This window comes from Egretta garzetta, unplaced genomic scaffold (genome assembly GCF_000687185.1).
Source record: "Egretta garzetta isolate BGI_Z169 unplaced genomic scaffold, ASM68718v1 scaffold360, whole genome shotgun sequence".
NCBI classification, from domain to species: domain Eukaryota; kingdom Metazoa; phylum Chordata; class Aves; order Pelecaniformes; family Ardeidae; genus Egretta; species Egretta garzetta.
Window position 1 is genome coordinate 1770092 of NW_009258261.1, and position 21965 is coordinate 1792056.

The 21965-nt window shown below is 43.2% G+C and overlaps 1 protein-coding gene across 1 annotated transcript in view; it reads right to left on the minus strand.

The window, feature by feature from the left end:
* Nucleotides 1–1575: 1575 nt before the first annotated feature.
* COMMD1 (copper metabolism domain containing 1) overlaps nt 1576–21965 on the minus strand; it is a 62461-nt gene continuing 42071 nt past the window's right edge. The window contains exon 3 of the mRNA XM_009642568.2: nt 1576–3110. Coding sequence (XP_009640863.1) covers nt 3003–3110 — 108 coding nt within the window. The 3' untranslated portion in view covers nt 1576–3002. The remainder of the gene's footprint in view (nt 3111–21965) is intronic.

The window sequence follows — 21965 nt, forward strand, 5'->3', positions numbered from 1 at the left end:
CCCAGTGACACTCCTGCGCCCTTACCAAAGGCCGGGCAGAGTGCTGTCTCCAAAACATTCAGCTTTATTTTTTCCAGTTTTGCATGCTAGTTTACAAACATCCATCAAGAAGAAAATCAGGATCATTTTATATTCAGGGGAGGGAGGATTAGGAAGGGAGAGAAGCAGCTACCCATTAAAACATGCCCCTTTTTAACTCCTCACCTCTACTAGGGAAGTATCCAATTATTTCTTAAATGACCCCCATATTTTTTGCTTCAGCCTCCTTGCCTGGTTAGCCATTTCACATATTTATTATTCTTTGCATGAAATAATACTTCCTGACATCTGTTCCCAGTTTGTTTCTCTTTAATTTCCATTTATAGCACATTTTCCTATCCTCTGACCATGTTAAAATAAAACAATGAGTATGTTTGACATGGTGCAAGTTACTTAAGATCATGATCCTTCCCTGACCTTGATTTTTTTTTTTTCTAAACATGCTCTAAAACGCAGAAAAACATTTTAATGAACTTTGATGAAAAAGCAAGTGGAAAGCTCAGAGAATCAGCAAGCACTCAGCACTTCACACCCGTGCCGGCAGCCGCTTACCGAGGGACCAGCGTGAGGATCGGTTGGTGGTTACAGCCCAGTTCCACTCTGACAAGTATCAGCTGGAGGCAGATGGGGAAAGAGAGGAGCTGTGGGCTGCACAGTCCCTGCACAAGATGGAGGGGAGAACCAGGTGTCTGTAAGAGCTGAGGTGGAAGTGGGACAGGCACGGGAAAGGTAATGTTAAATCCCAGTGCAGTGATACAAATTGGCTTGGGTGATGCTTTCCCTTCTGACCAGGCAGATGGGAAAAGGTGCCCTTCCCGTGCTCTGAAGAGAGAGTTTGCTTTGAAGTACAATCTGGCAACTCCACAAACAATAAATTCACAAGGAGAAGCAATGAGGAGTACTTTAGTTACGGCACAAGAACATTTTATGTTGTCATTGCTATCTTGGTACAAGCCTTCAATATAATTTTAGCTCAGGAGGAGGTTGCTTATGAAGCTAAAATAAAATGGAAAGAATCAATGTAGCCTCCAACCAAACGCGTGTGCACACCTTCCTGTTAAGTAATAAAGCAAAACAGCGAGCCCGTGTCATCTCCAGCTGGTCCATCACCATTTTATGGACTATCAGGCAGTTCTCTGGTAGGGACTACCATGCTCCATACAAGCATTAGCCTGCTTGAGCACATCCCCTCCACGTCCCCCTGCACTGGTAAGCCAGTAAGTGTGGTTATACATCCTGCTGTGGGCCGACAAGGTTGCACCCCTGAACGGAAACATCTGAAACAGAAAACATTTCTGCTCAGTCCTTTTTAGCCGGAAGGGTAGCGGTTGCTCTGCAGTTTGGCTCTACAGCAGAGAGATGTAGGTGCCCACGACAGCCAAGAGCCACAGCAACCCAGGCAGTTCAGACTGCGGTGCCCTGTACGTTCCTTACCTGCCTCTGGAAGTTTTCTTCACACAACTATTTTATCAATAGGGCTTTAACCTGCCAGGTTGCCAAGGGTGTTTTCCTTTTAATGTGCACACCTTCCTGTTAAGTAATAAAGCAAAACAGCGAGCCCGTGTCATCTCCAGCTGGTCCATCACCATTTTATGGACTATCAGGCAGTTCTCTGGTAGGGACTACCATGCTCCATACAAGCATTAGCCTGCTTGAGCACATCCCCTCCACGTCCCCCTGCACTGGTAAGCCAGTAAGTGTGGTTATACATCCTGCTGTGGGCCGACAAGGTTGCACCCCTGAACGGAAACATCTGAAACAGAAAACATTTCTGCTCAGTCCTTTTTAGCCGGAAGGGTAGCGGTTGCTCTGCAGTTTGGCTCTACAGCAGAGAGATGTAGGTGCCCACGACAGCCAAGAGCCACAGCAACCCAGGCAGTTCAGACTGCGGTGCCCTGTACGTTCCTTACCTGCCTCTGGAAGTTTTCTTCACACAACTATTTTATCAATAGGGCTTTAACCTGCCAGGTTGCCAAGGGTGTTTTCCTTTTACCCGAATTCCAAGCTGACCATGCACACACTAGAAACCCTGGGTTTAACCTGGGGCTTTTTGAGGTCAAGACAAACATCGTGACAAACAGGACTAAGAGCAGCCAAGTTAAACTGTGCCCTGATAAAGCACCATCCTCTCAAACACACCGTGCAGCTCGGTGCCAGGGCTGCACCACTACAGCTTGAGCGATGGGAGGCTGATGAGGGTGGCCAGCCTTTGGGGAAGCAGGTCAGAAGTGGCTCTGAAGGCTCACCAGCAGGTTGCTCAGCACATGCAGGAGGGCTGCTCCTTTTGGGAAACCAGCATCCCCTCCCACCACCCACAAGATGCTCCCCTGATTGTCCCCTGCCTCCCCATGGCGTCGGGTAGGTGTGACTGAACAGGCCAGCAAGGTTGGCTACCTCACACCTTGGGAACCATTTAATCCTCAGCAGTACAGAGGCTCATATTTGTGTCTCTGCTCCCTGAACTCAGTGCACTTCATCTACTCTCCTGGGCTTTAAGCTCTAAGCAGGCAGAGTTCATGCGGGTGGATTTGTCTCACGTAGCCCCTGGTTTGGAAGGACAAACATGAGTGTGTGTGTGTCCCCCTAGTCTGCCAGTTCCTTCTGCTCGTTTCTCCCCTGTCACAACTGGCCGATTTACCTTTGCTATTAATCCAGCCCAGTATTTACAGCATCTGGAAGACTCAAAAACTGACTGACGGGGAAAAAAGAGAAAAGCTCCACTAAACTCGAAGGCCTGATTACGCACAGCTTTATGTGAACAAGGCTACCGCTGCCTTGGAGAACAGGCCTGGAGGATGGGTTGGAGAAGGTTTCACGTGTAACTTAGCCCATACTTGGTTGTGAATGTGCTGTACAGTTATAAAAGGGATTTAACAATCATTACCTATTTTATGTGCAGAAGCAGGAATTATGACAAAGTACCAAGGGTCATTTGTTTTCTGAGTTGCAATCTCTTTATTTGGTTAAGTGGTCTGAGTCAACAAAGTCATACTCTCCTCTATTTCCGAGAGTTTCTTCAGCATCTGGCTCACCTTGGCCTCATCAAACTCCAGACAGAGAAACTCCGATTCCTACAAAACAAAATTGCAAGAACAATAGTTGGGAAAGAGAATGGTTTTTCAGGCATACAATGGAGGCAGGAAAGTGAGATCTGGTTTCCTGACAATTTGTGTCCCATGTCTCCTCTTTTCCTGGTACCATTTAAATAACCTCAGTAGACCCAGGGGTTGGCTTCACACCTACCAAGCGAGAGCAGTCCGTACCGCCAGGCCAGCCAGTGGCTGGCAAAGAGGACATAGGAAGGCTGAGCTCTGCCCACCTTTCCTTTCAATGTAGGCATCAGTTTGGGTTTCTCCTTAGCTGCAGACTTTTGCAAAACTTGTAGAAATTTAACTATATCTGAGACTTCCACCTTTCTTTCCAATCTGGTGATCCCTAAAGCTGTTGCTGCAGATGCTAGGAACTGCAAAGCAGTTGGAGCCACTGCGCAAAGCTCGTCACAAAGGAGAAACAGATTTTATACAGGAGAAAACAAGAATCCAAACCACAGTCTTGTACAGGACACTCCACTCTGGAAATTCAGGAGAGTTTTATATTCTCTTACACACAGGCTCTAGTGTCAATACAAACTAGAAGCAAGTTAAGAAGCAGCACTGATTTGCTCTGAAAAGTCCTGTCACATCTTAAAAAGTGACAAGATGGATATTGGGATATAGTAAAAAAATCTTGTTAAAGGCCCAGAAAATAAAGACTACACATAAATAAATAAAGATTATATAAAAAGAAAGAAAGAAAATACAGACACATGTGTATGTATATATATAAAAACATAAAGTTCAAATGATATGGAACTCATTAATAAACACCAATATGAAAAGGCCTCCTGAGATGGCCAGTCCATTAGCCTTACCGACTGGTATGTCTATAGTTACAAAGCATTTCCTATAGTGAGTCTGGCAGAAGAAAGGTTTGAGATGGCCAGGAGCATGACTGTGTACTAAAGGTTGTTCCAGGTGAAGCACCATCCGTGACAGAGAAACAAACTGAAGATATTTGAAGATGAAAGTGCAGCCAGTATGGAGGGAGGTTTCCTTAGGAGACACTGGAACCATTTTAGCAACCAGAATCACTGTATATCCCCTGAATTTCTATATGTAACACGGGCTCTGTGGTGCTTGTAAAAGCAGAAGGGCACCTCCAGGTCTCATCTGCTTTCTACCAGACTAAAATTTCTATCATTATTTCAAAATACGTTTTTTTCCATACCATTAGCATCTTCCCAAAACACTGCAACTTCATAATTTACATTTATGGAATCAACAGTTAATCCACAGGGATAAAATCATCAAACAAATTAAACCTGTCAACTTTTACTAACCACATTCTAGGACTGTTACAAGCATTTTCCCCCAGGCATCAGGAATAGTTTTACCTTTCACCCTCTCTCTCCCAAAGATTCCTGGGTTTTTTCATTTTTTGTAAGAACCAAACCAGAAAGTGAGATATGAACCAAAACATTGACAGAAGAAGCAAGGGGATCATTTTGTGTGCAATTACTACAAAAGGCACTGCCAGAAGAATGCTAACGGGAAAGAAATGGGGTGCCAGAAGTCAGCGATCACGAAGCCGAGCATGTGGAAGCACATCATGAAAAAGTGCCAGGGCTTCTGTCCGGACATCAGTCACATGGAGAACTACCACAGTTCAAGGCAGAAATCAAAACAGTGATTTAAAACTTAAAACTTGAAACTTTCTAAGAAAGAAGACCTCGTAAAATGAGAGCGGCATGCGCTTTACACTTTTTTTTGGTCTTCAGATATCACTGTCTCTCCCCTAACGCTGCACTGGATGAGTCAGTCTTCGTGAAATGTTTGCTGTTGTACCTGCTAATGACCAAATCAGCCAAATGACCAAGGTGCAGAGATCAAGTTATGTATTTAGTATGCGGATGTTTCTGATTAGAAAAGGTTTTGTAGAATTAAGGGGAACTTTGGCTGAGTGAAGTATCAGTAAAGTTCAGTAATAGCCACGTAACTAAATACAAACCATACAGAAGATACAGATGACTATTAGGAAAGGCCTTTGCCCGAGCAAGCAATTATGCTCATAAACAGCATCCTATCGGAAACTATTACTGTAGGTTGTGGGGTTTTTAATTTCATTAATTGTTCGTCTCTATAATATTACTTAGTACATTCCAAAAGTAGCATTAAACATTCGGGATCAATAACAACACAGATAGGAAATCTAGGGCTTGGAAGCAAGGGCTGTCTTGTGCTGTTTTTCTTGTCCTTGACAACAGTTATTGACATGTCTTAGGGAAACACACCTTATATAAAATATCTCTGCAAGCATAATTACAGCAAAGCATAATTACAGCTGGCCACTGTGCAGAAAGAAAGTGTTTGGTGAGGAATTTGACAGCTTAACTCCATTCGGCAGTGGGCTTTCTTCTATTTCCTTGTCTTGATTAGGCACTGAAAAAAAATCTAGGTCGGACCTGCCTGAAGAAGATGTGTTTGCAGGAGATTGCATAAGAAAGCCTGAACGAAACCCTATATGTTCCTTGATTAGGAGGCACTGGAAAAGTAAAATCTCAAGCAATCCGTTTGAGGATTCCTGAGGCTTTATGAAGCATTGTGCTGAAACCAGATCACAGACCTTTGCTGGAGTAAACCATTCTCCACTGAAATGAGCAGAAATGGGCAGTGTCAGCCCAACCGGTGCAACTGCTGCAAATCAGGACTGCAAAGCCCTTGTCAGCTCCCCCAGCTAAATCCTCCCAGTTTTAGCAACCTTGTTTTCCCAGACCTGACCAGAAGAAAGTTTTGGACGCGCTTTCACAGAAGAGCTATCGCAGAAGCAGAAGCTTTTCTCACTGACCTAAAATCATCCCAATACCTGTAACACGTTACAAGTCTTGTTTCACAGACAACATCTGAAAACAGCTCTTTGCTCGGTAACCTGACCTCTTTCCTCAACATGTGTGCCACAGCCATGGGTTGATTTCTATCTTGACCTTTAGGGAATGAGTGGTGGTGCTATGCTATGCAGCCCTGGGTCATAGTCCTCGACAGGATGAACTCCAAGGCCAAATTCCTGTTGACTTCTGTGGCTTTCCAGCCACAGCTGTGCACCTCAAGTCATGAGAGCCCATCAAGAGACTTCCCCAGGCCAGGGTCTGCCCATGAAGCCTTGAAGATCTACATAAGCTGATTTTACGGCTTAATCACATGGTGAGTGTGAACAGACAGAACGTCCCAGCTCTGGTGGAGATGGTTTTGCATGAGCCTAAGGCATAAGGAGGCTTTTTTTTTTCCTCTTCAAGTTTTGTCAGTTAAAAGGAATGTAAATTCAGATAAATGACACTCTTGGATTACACTACGACACTGCATGCCACTTCATACAAGTGTAAGTGTACTCATAAAGCATACTTTTATCTATAAAGCAGCTAAAACTTTCCCATGTGGATTGGACGGTATCTAAATAGTTATCACACTCTCACGTGGACCAGCCTAAAATGTGATGGAGAGGGCTGTAAAACAGGCCGCTCAGAACTGGGCTTTAGTTTTACTTAATGGTTTGTTAGTTTCTATCCTCCACAAAGTTCCAAAGAAGGAAAAAAAAGGGAGAAAAAAGAAGATGGAGCTGTGGAATTAAAACTTCCCATTGCTTCCCTAAGGTCTCACCCAGGAGCAGGACAAATTTGGTATCTCTGCTCCTTCTCAGCAAGAAACAAGGCATCACTTTTGGTACTTCCTGTTGTTAAAGAAATTTTCAGCCCACTTGGATCTCTTGTAGTTAAGCAAACCCAAAATGGAATGAGTCGTTCATTAAAAATAAACGCAGAAGCTAACAAACAAGAACATCAACAGGCTACCAAACACTCCTTATCTGAAGCAACCAAACATGCGACGACAGCACCATGAACCCGTTCACCGGACAGGGACCTGCTGCGGTGAAAGTTTCATACCCAAAAGCATGAGTAGCGGTGCCCTGAAGCACGGCACAGTTGCCTACCAGACAGAAATCTGGACTTCAGCTAAGCCCTTCATGGAGATGAACGCAGTCTTAAAAGGCACGTGTATGTGCAATGAGCGGGGTCATTAGAGAATGTCTGCGTGCAATGGAAATGGCACGTGCATCCCCACTGTCAGGTTGGAAAGCCAAGCTTGATGCTCTCACAAAGGTGTGAGAATGGATGTCCATGTCCTGCAGCCGTCTTGATTTTCTCCCCACACACTTTCCCACCCTGCTCCCATTTCCCTCCTGAGCCTGGGCTATAAAAGGAGCTTCAAAACAAACATCCAAGAAACACAAACTCCCCCAGCCATGAATTAGGTTTTCTAGGTTTTTTTCTTTTCCAGGAACAAGAGAGAGCTGAAAAAATATTTATATGAGAAACTAAGAGAAGCACAACTGTCTGTATTTCAGTAACTACACTTAAAAAACCATGTATTTTTAGAAAACCAATCCTTACACATTCAAAACTTAAAAAACCCCCAATTATTCTCTATTGCATCAGTTTGACCAGCTACTTAAAATGGTTCCCAGCACTTTGATACATCTAGTATTTTTAAGTTTCAGCCATTATATTGCAAAAGCAAAAATAAACCCCTCTGAATTCACTTATCATTTTATACATATTCATTTCCACTTGATTCAGATACCTCCTACAACACTCACCATCCAGGGAACTTGGTCACTGCCAGGACTGCAACATAAGTTGGTGGTAAATTTGCTTTGGATCACGAAGTGTCTTGACTAAGGCTCATTCCACGGGCTGGGCTGGTGGCTTGGGGCATCTCCCAAAGAAAAAGTGAGGAATTCAGCTTTGTTAGCAAATGGTGGTCACGAGGGAGGGCTGGTAGTCAGCAGGGCGCCATGCCTCACACTCACTGGCCCAAGGACAGTGAAGGTTGCTACATGCACATGTTTGCCTACCCAGGTGGAAACACCTCAGACAAAGCTCTGAAAGAGGTAAGGAGAACCCGCTGCCAAGGGGTAGGAAACAAAAATTGCTCAGCAACTGAACAAAGGCACCAAGGTCAACACAATAGCCATAACAACCCACAACTTGGGTGGGTTCAGAGGACCAGAGGCTTTCTTCCATTAAATCAGAGCAGTGCTGTCAGAGAGCTGGCTGGCTACCAGGAGAGGAGGTCTCCATGGTTCAGTGGAGGCGTCACTTGCAAGGGGAGAGGGAGCCAATGCCACCTTCACACAGGGAGTGCTCTGCGGCGTTCAAGGAACTGGGACAGTCGGAAATGCAGGGTTTGTCTGGTTAGATTCTATTTCATATAGAAAGCAGTTGCATTTTAAAACCCTGTGCGAAGAGAATACAGGCGATGCTGCGTGCCCATCCTCGCCTCCGTGAATTTCAGACATGCCCGGGGTGAGCACAGGTTCCACGTCCCATGGGAACAAGCCCACTCACCACTGCTTGATCTGGGGTCCCAGAGGCTGCCAGGCTACAGGTGCCGCTACCAAGAGGGGCCACGGGAGGAGAACTGCTTCACTTCAGGTGGAAGTGGAAGAGCAGAGACACCATGAACTGGCACCCACGGACCTTGTCCTGAGTGACCAGGAGGGAAGAAGAAGCCTCAACACCACCCCAGGATGGGCAGCCACCAGCCAACGTGCCAGGCCCACACATAAAAGCCTTCTCAACTTGACGTGGTGCTTTTAAAATCATTAACAGTTTTTTGTAAAGGAACTAACTGATTTTGAATTACCAGGAAAGCAAACTCTTTAGATAGCGAAAAGCATCAGCTTCTGATGCCTGCGTGCAAACACAGCCAGGCAGGTGCAGACATGGACTTCTGCACGCACACAGCTGCCTCCCGGAGCAATGGGAGTATCGTGGGGTTTTGGGTCGTATCCTCTTGGCACAGGCAACACAGTAATTTGCTCTGCAGAGGTTGGGATTCAATGTAATTCATTGCTCTGGAAGATATTTCATTCTCATGGCTTAGGTTTTGCATTAGATTAGGATGTTTTAAAGATTTAGCTGCCCTCTTCATAAGTAAAAAACAAATCTGTAATGTCACCAGAAACCCAACTTGCTTTCAAACACCCTTGTAGCTTTCATTGTGATTAAGAACCCACATTAATTTTCAGCCTTCCCATTTTTTTTGGTCAACAAAGACATTAAGTGGTTTTGGAAAGGTCTAGCTGATAAAACAGTTTTACATCCGCAGTTTGCGTTGCTTGCTATCAAGAAAACCTCTTTATCCTTATTAACAGTTTTTGATATGGCAGTAAGCAAAGTGCTTTACTTAGGGAGGGTTTTTCTTAGTTAAAAGAATTGCGGAAGCCAGAATTTCAAAAATGTTATTAACAAAAGTAGTAGTGTTCAGAAGTGCTGCCTTTTCTTTGGGCCAAAACCCAACCATTCAGCAATACGTGATTAAAATAAAAAGTAACTTGTTTCTCCAATTCTCAATGGGCTGTGTGAAAGGGTGAATCAAAGACATTTCTAGCATAGCATTTCCTATGGAAATGAATTTTGCTGCTTTTTAACAACTTCTGACTTCCTGGTAACAAATTTTTCACTACTCCATGTCACTTTGCCTTCCAGATCACTGAATATTCTGCAGCCAAGCAAATCTCCTACCTCCTCCCTGAACCAGGAAAAATACCGTGTATACTTTATGTAAGAAATTAAGTGCATCACTGATAAATAAAGATTCCAGAGTCAGGACTGTCAAACCTCTCAGCATTTCATGTTAGCTTGGATAGCAAAGCCAGCAGGGAATACCTCCAAAACGATGTGACTTTCTGCTGTAATATGCCGGGAGACAATCACGTTCAGTTTTCCACTTGAGCAGCTGCCCTGGTCTCCTCTGCAGGGGAGGTGGTGGGCCAGGAGTCATCTGCAGGTTGCATCTGGCTGAGGTGCCGCAAGCCACCCCACGCTGAGCTGCGGCAGGACGTGTGCGGCAAGGCGGGAAGAGATCCGGTGGGCCCGCCAGCCCCGCAGGGTTTCACCCCACCTCTGGGGACGCTGCCGAATTCCCAGCAAGCGCACCCAGCTGCAAAATTAGGTGCCAGGCATCTTGCTGGGACAGGCTTATTCTTTGCAGCAGGAAAAAAATACTGAAACGTACAGAATGACAGCCTGCCTTTGGAGGACTTCAGGCATACTTACATGCCTGAATAAAATGTGTCTTGTGTTCAGAAGAAATACAAGGATATATAAAGCCACATACATTACAAGCTAACCAACTATCTTCTTTCAAACAGAATTATCTCTGTAAACATGTACCTAAAACCCACCTTTGACTGTTATTCTAAGCGCGCCAAAGAACTTGCGGGCTTCACTTACATCACAGCAGCAGGGCTAGGGTTGTGTTAACACCAGCTTAATATCGTACAATTCACAATACAAGCAAATTAGGTTGCCAGCAGAAAAGCTGGCGAGGGGTAAATAAAACAATCCCGAAGAAAGCTGCTCCTCCGTGCGGTGCAGTACAAGGGGCTGGTCATTAAGACATCATGCAAGCCTGGACTTGTGCTCAGCTTGCATCACGTGGGAGCGAGCACGACAGCGAACACGCATGGGAATTCAAAGCACACTCATCTTCTCCAGCAACACCCACAAGCAGAAACAAATGTCAATTTGTTTCCAAAGTATTAATTAAACAGAAAAGACAAAATACTGATTTTGGAGTAAATCTATAGCCTACCAATTTTTATTTATTTATTTATTTATTAAATTTTTGCAAACAAGTATTGAGACAAAAAAGGAAACATATGCATGGGCTTAGATATAACCTGCTTCAGCAGCATGAGTTAGGATTACCAAAAAATATTCTGGTTCATCTGAAAACGTCAACTCTCCCACTTCCTCCAAATTTGCTAATTCCATTTAATACTGTTTTAGTAAAACACATGCAGGGACTACCCTGTAAGTAATATCCCAAGTCACAAGTATAATAGTATTTCAACCGGAAAATCAATAATGGCCAACCCCCTTATCAGCTCCCATTTTATACCTTTCTACCCTCACAGAGAAGTACTGATGCTACCTCCGGGCGTGCTTTCCTCCTCGCCGGCTCAGCACCAGAGCAGGTTTTGCCTTGTGCTGGTATGGTCCAGCTTCCCATTCTCGCAACCAAGAGTCTCGCACATTCTCAGTTATCCCTTTTTTATTTCTTAATCACTAAAGGATTATAACTGTAGTTGAAAAGAAAGTGTCTGGAAATAGCCAGTGAGGAAACCTAGAGAACTGGCAGAGGGGTAGTGCAGACCTGACAGCAATAACTGCACCTTACCTTTACAAATAAAAAAAAACCAAAAAAACAAACCAAAGCCCTCTAGACTTTTTTTAAGCAGTGCTCCTTCAGGGTCACTTGGCTAGGTTTTAAGTCAATAGATTTAAAGTACAAGGTGGCTTCGGTCACTCCTCAACACGCCAGCGCTGCTGGGAGCGGAGGTGGCTCCAAAGCAGGGAGAGCGAGCTGCCTGCGGAGCCCACTGGCTCCGGTGTTAAAAGGGAGCTGGCAAACAGCCCCAGCCATGCCAGCCCCCCAGCCACTGCCGAATGTATTAATAGCATGCTCTGTGTTAGAGCTAGTTCTCAACACAGACAGAAACAATAAGATACTACCTTCAAGGTTTAGCTGGACCTGCTTAGAGGCTTGCATGATAAAGAAATGCAGATCTTAAAAAAAATTCCAAACACCCTCCCCCATCCCAGGACAGACAAGAGAAAAGAAATTTAAAAAAAATCCCAACCCAACCCAAAATTCACACTGGAAATTAGACAATTTTTAAAACGGTGCAAGAACACATTTTACTTGGAAAAGGCATATCTTCAAGTCATTTTTGCAATGATGCCACCCAGCTGTGGTGCAGAAGCCTCCCTTCATCATAGGCTACTCTCACTTACTGTGGGAATTTGCTATTGTACTGCCTAATGGCAGAAAATAAATAAAACCTGATTAAAAAACCCTGATAACCTCACCTCAGCATTATTATAACTATTACTTGCTTCCAAACCTTTCTTCGGAGGACCTCTCCCTGTCACTGGGTGCACACAATTCAAATGTGACTCACCCCAGTATCACTGGCGGGCCCTGAGGGCTGCCTGGTTAAGAGGTTTTGGGTTTTGCTCTGCTACATGTCAAAATACACAGCAAGCTACACTTGATCTTCTCCCAGGCCATCAGGGTGGAAGATCCTCCCAGCACAGAGCGCTTCCTAAGTGCTCCAGGTTTACTTCTCTGAGGAATAGCTGCTCATGCCATTCCTAGCAGGACTGGGGGGAGAAGGAGACAGAAATGACCTGTGTAATTCATGCTAAAAAAAAAAAAAAAAAAAGATAATGCGTAAGTTCCTATGACAATGTTCTCAAAAGTTGGAAAAGAAGACACAAAAAGAAGAAAAATATTGGATTTGAGCTTATTTTTACTTCTTCAAGAATCAAGGCAATACTACATTGAAGTGGGTGATTCATGCTATGTAGAACTTTGTGTCAGATGTTTATGAGAGTGATTTATTTTTGCCTCTTAGACTCTCAGATTAGAACACCTGATAAGTGGTAAAAAGAAAAAAAACCCTGGGCTGCCACAAACCAATGCAGGGCGATAGAAGTACAAGATGCTGTATTGAATCTTCTACCACATTGCATCAATCGTGGTCCCACTGCAAACTTCAGAAGTTACTTTTATTATCATTAATATTCAGTCCAGAAAAGTTGGAATGGATAGCAATTTATTGATTTCATATAACAATGTTTCTGACAATACTAAATTAATTATTTTAAATTCAATTCAATTGCAACAAACCGATAATCATGGCCTTCAAAAACTCTAAGGTAAAGTGCAATTCCTTTCCATAACACTGTATAAAATAAAGCACAAATATTTATAACTGAAAGCGCCTTCTAATTCTTCTACATTATTTTGGTATTACATGAACCAAGAATCTTTTAAGCGAATTATTTTTACATCCACAGAAAAAAAAAGTTAACCCGCTTGCAGATTTTTTAATACTTCTAATGTAACATCAAGCCTGTAATATCACAGATTAAATAGATAAAGGATTGTAGAAATTGGAATAATTCCAGGAGTGCAAGACTAGGTCTCTGATACTGCAGGGCAAATGTAGTGTCATTGCTTTCCACAATATCAACCCACTGAAAATAGTCCATCTAGTATTTTATACCTTACATGAAAGATGAGTATTTATGGCTACTGAGACGCACATGCTCTAACCTGCTGGTCCTTGTGCCTTTTGGAAGCACAGGTTTCTTTTCAGAAACTGTTACAGGCAAAAAAAAACCCCAAACCATATTTTAACCAGTATGACTAATGAGAAGGAAGCGTACACTGAAGTTCTTATACATTTTACACCATAAAGAATTAATAAGAAAAAAGATAACTTAATACCTTAATGCAAGCTTTATCTACTTTCTATATGGCTATGCTGTTTTCAAACTAGTGATATTAACCTGCCTTGGTTTCTGTAAGCCTTCCAACTTCCTCTCTTTCTGATTTTTTTTAAAAAATCACTTTGATTTGTACGTGCTTCCTTTTTTGAGCTGCTGTAACCTTATGCATTCCTCATATCCCACCCAGAGAGGATTATCCTGTCCGGTGTGCTCCCCCTACACAAGCTCGGTATTGCAGCGGCCACTTATCCACGCTTCCACTTAAAAATATTATACCGCGGTGTGTAAATACGGAGGTTGACAATGAACAAACGGTGGAGATCTAACATGGGTAATTACCCTGCATTTGTGATTAGTGATCTCCTATTTCTTTTCATCACTGAAAGAGTGCTCAGTCATAGCCACTGTGTTCCAGATGCTGCGAGGACACTGCTCATTCATTATTGATGTCGATTAGCCCAAACCCTCAGTCGTTTCTGAGAAAACACCACAAATGTCTTTCCTATGAGGGCAAAACACATTCAAATACCCCGAATGCTGAGGCACTTCAATACGGCAACTTGCTGTGGCCAGAAAGGAAAGGTTATAAAAGCCACAGTTCTGATTGTACCAACACAATTCAGAAAAAAAAATCCTGGTTATGTTGATGAAATGCAAATTTGATTCTCATTTACTGATGACTCTTTGCAAGATCATACCTGTAACTTTTTATGTAGGCTTATCTGATCAATGGCCGCTTGCTAAGCTTGTTTACCCGGTTCCTCCAACACCATTTTACAACGTCTTCAAGTAGTTAAGCCTCAAGTTACCCCATAAAATGCCTTTCCAAATCTGCTGTGGTCATCAGCCATCAGGAGAGGTTAACAGAACAGAAAACCCTTTATGGCTCTCCCTCTCTGAAGGCCACTCTTCATGTTTAAATGTATAAAATATACATAGCATTTTGGCCTCCTGTCTCTTCACAGTTCAAGTCACTAATTATAAAACTGTGAGTTTGATTCCCAGTGATTTCTCCAACCCCATAGTCAACCAGCTTCATAAATGCGGAGCGATTGAAATGTGTTAATAATGATTTAAAAATGGCCTGGGTTGTCTTCCTGAGTCCCGCATGCCAACACTGAGCACCAATGCTAAGGTTGCAAAGTCAATCATCCTCATGAAGCTGCATCGCCTTCATTTCAGCACTTGGGTAAACAGGCAAAGAGATGCAGAACCTAAACTCCCTCTGTTGTAGCCACAGTTTGAGGTATCTACCCCATTTTTCAGAAACCTGCAGGGTTTTTAATAGTGCTCCATACCTTTTCAACATGGCTCCAACCACCTGTGGTTGTAAGCGTATGGCTCTTTGCAGATTTACCCGCATCTGCCTCGGGCACCCAGAAAATGGGGAACATGTCGTTGGGAAACAACTCTGAAATGCTCAGCTGCAGCCAACTTCACCCAGCCTTAGGCCAGGGCTCCTTTAGGAGAAGGAGGATTTTGGGGATCCTATGCAATTCCAGTGTCTGCCATAGGATGCAATCTTAGGGAAACAGAGGCTGAAATACTACGTTTAACATTTGCATTTATCTTTCTCCAGGCAAATGCCCTAATGCATTCCTGTGGCTATCTGGCAGGGCTTAAGAGGTTTTAAAGGAAAAAAAATACAGTGATACCTGCAAGTTTCACCGAACTATACAGAGAAGCATATAAAGACAGCATTCAAAAAAGTAAAAAAAATTAAAACTACCTTTGTATCACTGTGAGATTTGAATCAACACATTTATTCAAAAACTAAAGGAAATACACTACACTTCTGGCAGGGTATCAGGTTCTCATCTCACTTCTTAATCACGTTTTTCTCCAGCTCATCTCAGCTCCCCCACTGCTGGTGCTCACAAGGGTACCAGCAACAAGAAAGCTCCATCATCATTTATTCGAGCTCTGCTGTGTCAGCTCTCAACTAACAAAGAGTCTCTTCAGTGGAACCGCTGCAAGGTGATGTACTTCCCCCTGAAAGTCCCCTGCAGGGACCCGAAAGGGTAAATGTCCTTCCTCACTTATGGTCGTTGCCTTCCTGTGCTGATCTGCATTTTTCTATTTCTGCCTTGTTTGACAGCTGCGCTTGTTTTCTTGCGCCACATTTTGTTTGTTTGGTGCTTTTAAGCCCGCTCACAGAGCTGAAATATCAGTCTACAGCTTTCTCTATACATGTTTAATCTCCAAATACCTAGGCTAGTCTCTGTTTTTCAGTCTTATAGTATGAAATTAGTCTACAAAAAAAGAGAGCCCTTACTGGAAGGATCTTCTGTTTTACCCTAAATTCAGCTTCTCTAGTGAGAACATTAATCAGACCTGGAATTCATATCCATTACATTTTAACCTCCCCATTATCTCACATGGGAGTCATTCAGCATCACAAAAAAATTAAAATCAAGCATTATTCAGCATCATAAAAAAACCCTTTTCAGAATCAAGTTTCAACTACTTTGTGATACTATTTGCCATTTTCTTAAAAGTATCGGAAAGTACTGTATGGTAGCATCAAACCCTCCATGTCACCGGGGCATGTTTTTGTTACAGCCAAGGCTGGAGTTTGCAGACTGTGCATTTCGTTAACTCTTAATTACATGCAGAAATCTCTGTGCTTTTAACTTAACTTTTTATTTAAACAAATCAGTGTCAACCACGTTCCTCTCAGTTACTGCAATATTTACTGGCAGGAAAACAGGAATGAGCAGTGGGGTTAAGAAATACTTTTATACCAACTACATGCACACAGTTTAAGTAATCTGCATTTAAAAATAATCTCACAGTCAAAGAATACAGTCAAAACCTGAGCAGAGAATACCTGACCTTTAGGAGGCTGCGTGACTTGGGATCCTGGCATATTCTGGCTGAGAGCACTATCGGCTTGCAGGCTTAATAACTTGGTCAGCATCCCACCAAACAGATCTCTCTTGTTCCCTCGCAGCTCTTTAATGTTTTGGTTTATCTCTTACATAAAGGATTCGAGTGCCCATTAATGTCCTGCCTAAAAGTATTAGACCGAATATAAAAGCTGAGTGGAAATTAATACCCTAAGACAGTTCAAGTGGCCTTATTTTCCATGAGAGCAGGCAATGCTGGTTCCTGGTGATGGCAATGGCAAGAAGATCTTTGCTTTTTGATACCTGTCTGTCTTCAGTGAAGGCCACACCGGGTTTGGTCAAAGAAGAGACCAGAGATTAAAATGACTCTGAATCAGTATTTTAGAATAAGACATGGTTTTAAATGTCTTTTCTGCTCCTTTCTGAACCGTGCGTACTTGCCCTGTGGTCTAAAAGGCACCCAGATTGCCTAAAACAGAGGAGCAGGTGAGGGATGCAGATGCTCCCTACAGGGCACGTTGCTGAAATACTTAAACATGCAGAGCTGAACAAAAAGCACAATGGTGTTTATTTTGGTTGCTGCAAGTTTCACAAGTGGTTAGTAAAGGCCATGCAAATCCTCTGCTGGTTTGTGTCTCTGAACAGTGACGGGCAACGCCCTCAAAAAGTCCCATCTTCAACAAGCCCCCATATCCTTGCACCTAAGCTCTCAGATCAGCATGACCCAGCTACAGCAAATACATTTGTGTCCACAAAATGGAATTTTTCCTAAAGTCATTTTTCAAGGGCATCTGTTTCTGCACATCTATCCCGGCTGTGTTTACAGCATCACAGCGATGCCAGGCATCCATTTGCTCCAGGGTATTTTACCACCTAGAGGAGGAAGAGCACAAAGCCTGGCAAAACAGATCTTCGAAGGCACACACACCACCAGCAGCATCCCCATCTCATTACAAAAACATTAACCCTCTGTCCCTGGCATACTGGTGCATCACGCAAAACCTGAATTATACACGAATATGCCTCTAAATGGAGAATGAAAACTTACTTTCATTTGGGAAGAAGGGCTAATCTAAAAATATGAGAACAGTGTACCAAAGGCTTGAAAATACGCTTGCAGTTCAGCATGCGTTCAGCTGGGTTTTCCTTCTTAAAATACAAAAAAAGACAAAATGGCCAGGCCAAATGTGGGGGTTTTTTTTTCTGTTTTTACGGCATTTATCTATACCCTTTCCGATGATCTGAAAATAGAATTTATGGGGACAAAAGGGACTACTCAGTTACGTTGCCACTGCAAACACATATTCTCAGCAGGACCAAAATAACTATACTTGTTTCTTTTTAGTAATTCAAATGTATGAACTTACAAGGGGAAAAAAGCCAAACTGGAAAAAAAAAGGGTTTATTTAAGTTTTGGTATTTTTTTCTCATTTCTTTTAGAATGCAAACTGCTGTCTTTCAATTTGCCATGAGAAATCTCCCCTGGAAAGGAGGGCAGCCACGTAGTCGCAGTCCAGCCTGTTTTACAGCCCCTCCAACACTGCTGCTATTGCAGTTCCAAAGCCTCAGGACTTGCTTCGCACTGGGATTTGTCAGCAAGACAGCAACCCTTGCTGAGGGTGGTGCAAAGCCCACTAAAGATAGTGGGAATCTCTGCACTGACTTCAGTGACCTTTGGATAAAATGCACTAAAATATCAGCGTTACATGCCAGCAGGGAGATACCGGAGGAATATAGCGCACTGCTGAAAAAAAAGGAGGAGCTACAGATTTGCATTTTTCTTTGCCCTTTTTTTTTTTTTAAACACAGAATATGTCCTTGCTAATATTTGCTGCATGATACGTAACTCCTTTTTTTTTTCCCCCAGCCTCTTCCCTTGTGTGAGAGGAAAAGCAAAGGCTCACAATGAAAGCTGAAGCTGTAGGTGCAAACCTACAAAGAGATTAGCGTGGGAGGACACTTATGCCTGTGCAGAATCCCACTGAAGTCAAGGGGCCGTAGGCTCTGCCCACACAGCTCTCTCTGCTCCAGCTAATATTACAGCTTTGTTTTATTCAAGCTACAAGTTCAAAATTCATCCTAGGAATTAATACAGGCAATAGAACATGAACTCTGCATTACAGTCAATGCACCTCACCTGGATTAATGTGTTTAAAAGTCTAAACAGGACAGATCAGGACACCAGTTCCCAACATGATCCCCAAAACAACCTTGCCATGAAGATTGTTTTAACACACAGCACTTCATAGTCTTCTTGACAGGCATCTTATTGAACCGTCTCTTTTTTTAGAAAGATAAAAAATTCAAAGAAAAGTTGTCTAATTTTGGTTGACCTCTTGTTCTCAATTCAAGGGCAAGTGGTACTGAAGTAGAAATCATTTCCATAACTGAATTGCAGAACAGTCATTTAACAATTAGTAAGTGATCCACTCGGCATATAAAAACTGAATATGAAAATAAGCATGTGAGGATTGGAGATACCTCTGCACAACAGAAGACTGCAGCTCCTCCACACCAAGTATTTAATTGGTTATGTCTTTCTTTTTCTCCCCATGAACAAGGGGAGGAGAGGGCGATGAAATACAAAAGAACTTAACCACTTCTCCAGAGGAAAATGGAGATGATGTGAACGGCTCATTTAGCTTTCTGTGTCTTTGAAGCAGAGGAGAAGTCTCTCCTTTTTTCTTTCCAGAAGAGCAACCTTTCTTTTTTGGTCTGTATCCACAGTTTGGACATCAGGATTTAGCAGAACGGACGTGTTTCTTATAGGTAGTAAATCTGTAACATCGCAGCCGTGTTCTCCTGCATCAACAAAATGCAAGATTTGTGGCCGGTTCCCCTTGGCAGATGTAAGGTCATTGCTCTTGCTGTAGGACTGCGAGAAATAGGACATGTTTCACCTCCTTCCTGTTCCTGCAATCAGACTAAACCTGTCCTCCTGGGAGACCAACCTAAGCACCGAGGACCTTGGCTCGTGGAGCTCACAGTGGACTGGCACATCATGGCCATGAGGGCGCAGTGACAGCACCTCGTGTCTTCTGACTTCAGCTCTTGGGTGGAAGGGCAAGAACCAAGTCATGATTTGTAGCAATGCTCAGATAAAAGAAAAATTAATTATGCTGTCATTTAATGTAGGGAGGAGAGCAGTATTACAAAACCCAAAGCTCCCCCTTCCTTAAGGAAGCGGGGAATGGGAGGAGGATGTGCACTACCGAACGCTGTTGCCTGGTTTTAGACAGCTGTCCTAAAGTGGAAGTATAATAATATTTGTGAGTGGGCCTGTGTCCTTAAATGTATGTGTTTCTTCTCCTTTCAAACATCAAAGCACTACAATTTTTTAATCCTTGCAAGACTAGGGGTTTGTACCAATGGCTGATCTTTCTGCTGCACTCTTGACCAACAGACACTGACAAAGCCAGGACTAACTGTGCACCGTAGTTACAGAAATACTCGCTTCTGATTTAAATATCCTGCTTTTCAATTGCCCTGCTTACTGTCCTACCAAAGGGCTGGGAGGTGGTAGAGACTGTACAGAAAGAACTGGACTATGGTGGGGGCTTGGGGGTGCACAAAGGGCCTACATATAAAATAAACGATGGTGGTAAGAACAGGGAACATCCGTCTCCCCTCCTTGGCCACAGGATTTCCATGTATGTCAACCCTGGTAATGCTGGTAGCGCCTATTATATCTTCCTGTATTTATGACATCTTTCTTCAAGGTTAGGAGACAAGAGCTAGCCCAGATTTTGTAGCAGCAGTAAGAAATTACATTTTCAGGTTTATTTCCTCCCATTCCTTAAGCTTGCTTTTACCTGCACCACTGCTGAATGCCAAGCAGGGATGTTCACTGACCATCCAATGCTTGCACCCCTGGCTTTCCCTTCCTTTGCAAGCCTTTACAGCTCACATGGAGCTCAGAGAGGTTTACAAAATCCAAACGACTCCTTCTCTGAAGCATCATTCCGCTCCAGAGATTTAAAAAAATCTCATCTTGGCTATATTAATTAGCAAAGCTGAGTTCAACTCATGTTAGCTGTTGTTTGTATCTACCCCAAAACCGTAGTGATTAATTTCTCGGAGCCTGCCAAGCCATTTGCAGGAAGAGCGCAGGACGGTGCATTGGCGGCACTGCAGACGAAGAGAGAGGTGTGTTGGCAGGGCTGCACGGTGAACGCCGGCATGAGCTTGCCTGCATTATGCTTGATGCAAAGCCAACAGTGGCATTTCATTTTCAGGAGGACTAAATTCGCTCATAAATTGAAAACCGAGTTTGATAAATAGCTAAGAAGTTGTAAGAAAAATGGACAGGGTGGCATTCTGGGCTTACTGCATTCATTCTACTCCACTGTTGGCTCGGTAATGTACCACCACACATTATAAAACATGCCTCGATTTCCTTGGATAAAAGGATTATCCTGAGATAAAGTATACTGCAAAGCAGCTTTACATTTGGAATGGCCTTTCTTCCCACAAGCCCAATTAACAGTTTTGGAAACAAGTTGTAGACACATAAAGAAAATTTTATTACAGTGGTATTTTCTAAAATATCAGCCCGGGTTATAAAAAGGGTGTTCGTGCTATAGAGCTCCTAAAATAACCAGGGAGTGAAGATGGCATTTTTGGCCTCCTTCGATTGATTCTCCAATAAACAAGTTCGTATTGAGAACTCAGCATTACCACTTAATGGGTTTGTGCTACTTGTATATGCGCCTGTTTAACAAAGGGCTGTAATTACCTGCTGATAAAATACATTATTTTGACATTACAGACCTCAGCTTCTCATTTCAAACCAATGCGGTGGCAGCAATAGGGTTTTGTTGGGTTTTTTTTATTGTTGTGGCAGCAGAGTAGGGGAGGACACTGGGCACCGTGAGCATTCCCTGCACCAAAAGAGTAACAACAAAAAAGTAACTTCCAAAAAAGTAACTTCCACTAAAACTTTTAACAAAGCCTGTCAGTCACACAAAGAAATCAAATACATCTTTGGTGAGTTATAAAAACAGAACAAGACACCCTTGCTGAAAAACATCCCAGAGATGTTTTCCAGAAGAAACTCTTCTAATGTGCTGTTGAATCCTGTGCTACTGCAAAGAGGTTGATAGAGATTTCAGGCCCCTGCTCAATTTTAAACAATTAAATGGGTACAGACATTAGACTTGGCTTTTTCTTTTTTAACCTCACTAGGTTTATCTTACCACAGTGCTCTTCTCAATATGATTTCACAACATATTGCAAATTATGGAGTTTGGAATTGGTTGGATGGTTGCATCCAGAGGGTCGTGGTCAATGGCTCTATGTCCAGATGGAGATTGGTGACAAGTGGCATCCCGCAGGGGGTCCGCAGTGGGACCAGCATTGTTTAATATCTTCATCAATGACATAGACAGTGGGATCGAGCGCACCCTCAGCAAGTTTGCAGGTGACACGAAGCTAAGTGGCGTGGTTGATATGTCTGAGGGAGGGGATGCCATCCAGAGGGCCCTGGACAAGCTCAAGAAGTGGGCTTGTGTGAACCTCATGAGGTTCAACAAGGCCAAGTGGAGGGTCCTGCACCTGGGTCAGGGCAACCCCTGGTATCAATACAGGCTAGAGGATGAAGGGATTGAGAGCAGCCCTGTGGAGACGGACTTGGGGGTACTGGTGGATGAAAAGCTGGACATGAGCTGACAATATGCACTCAC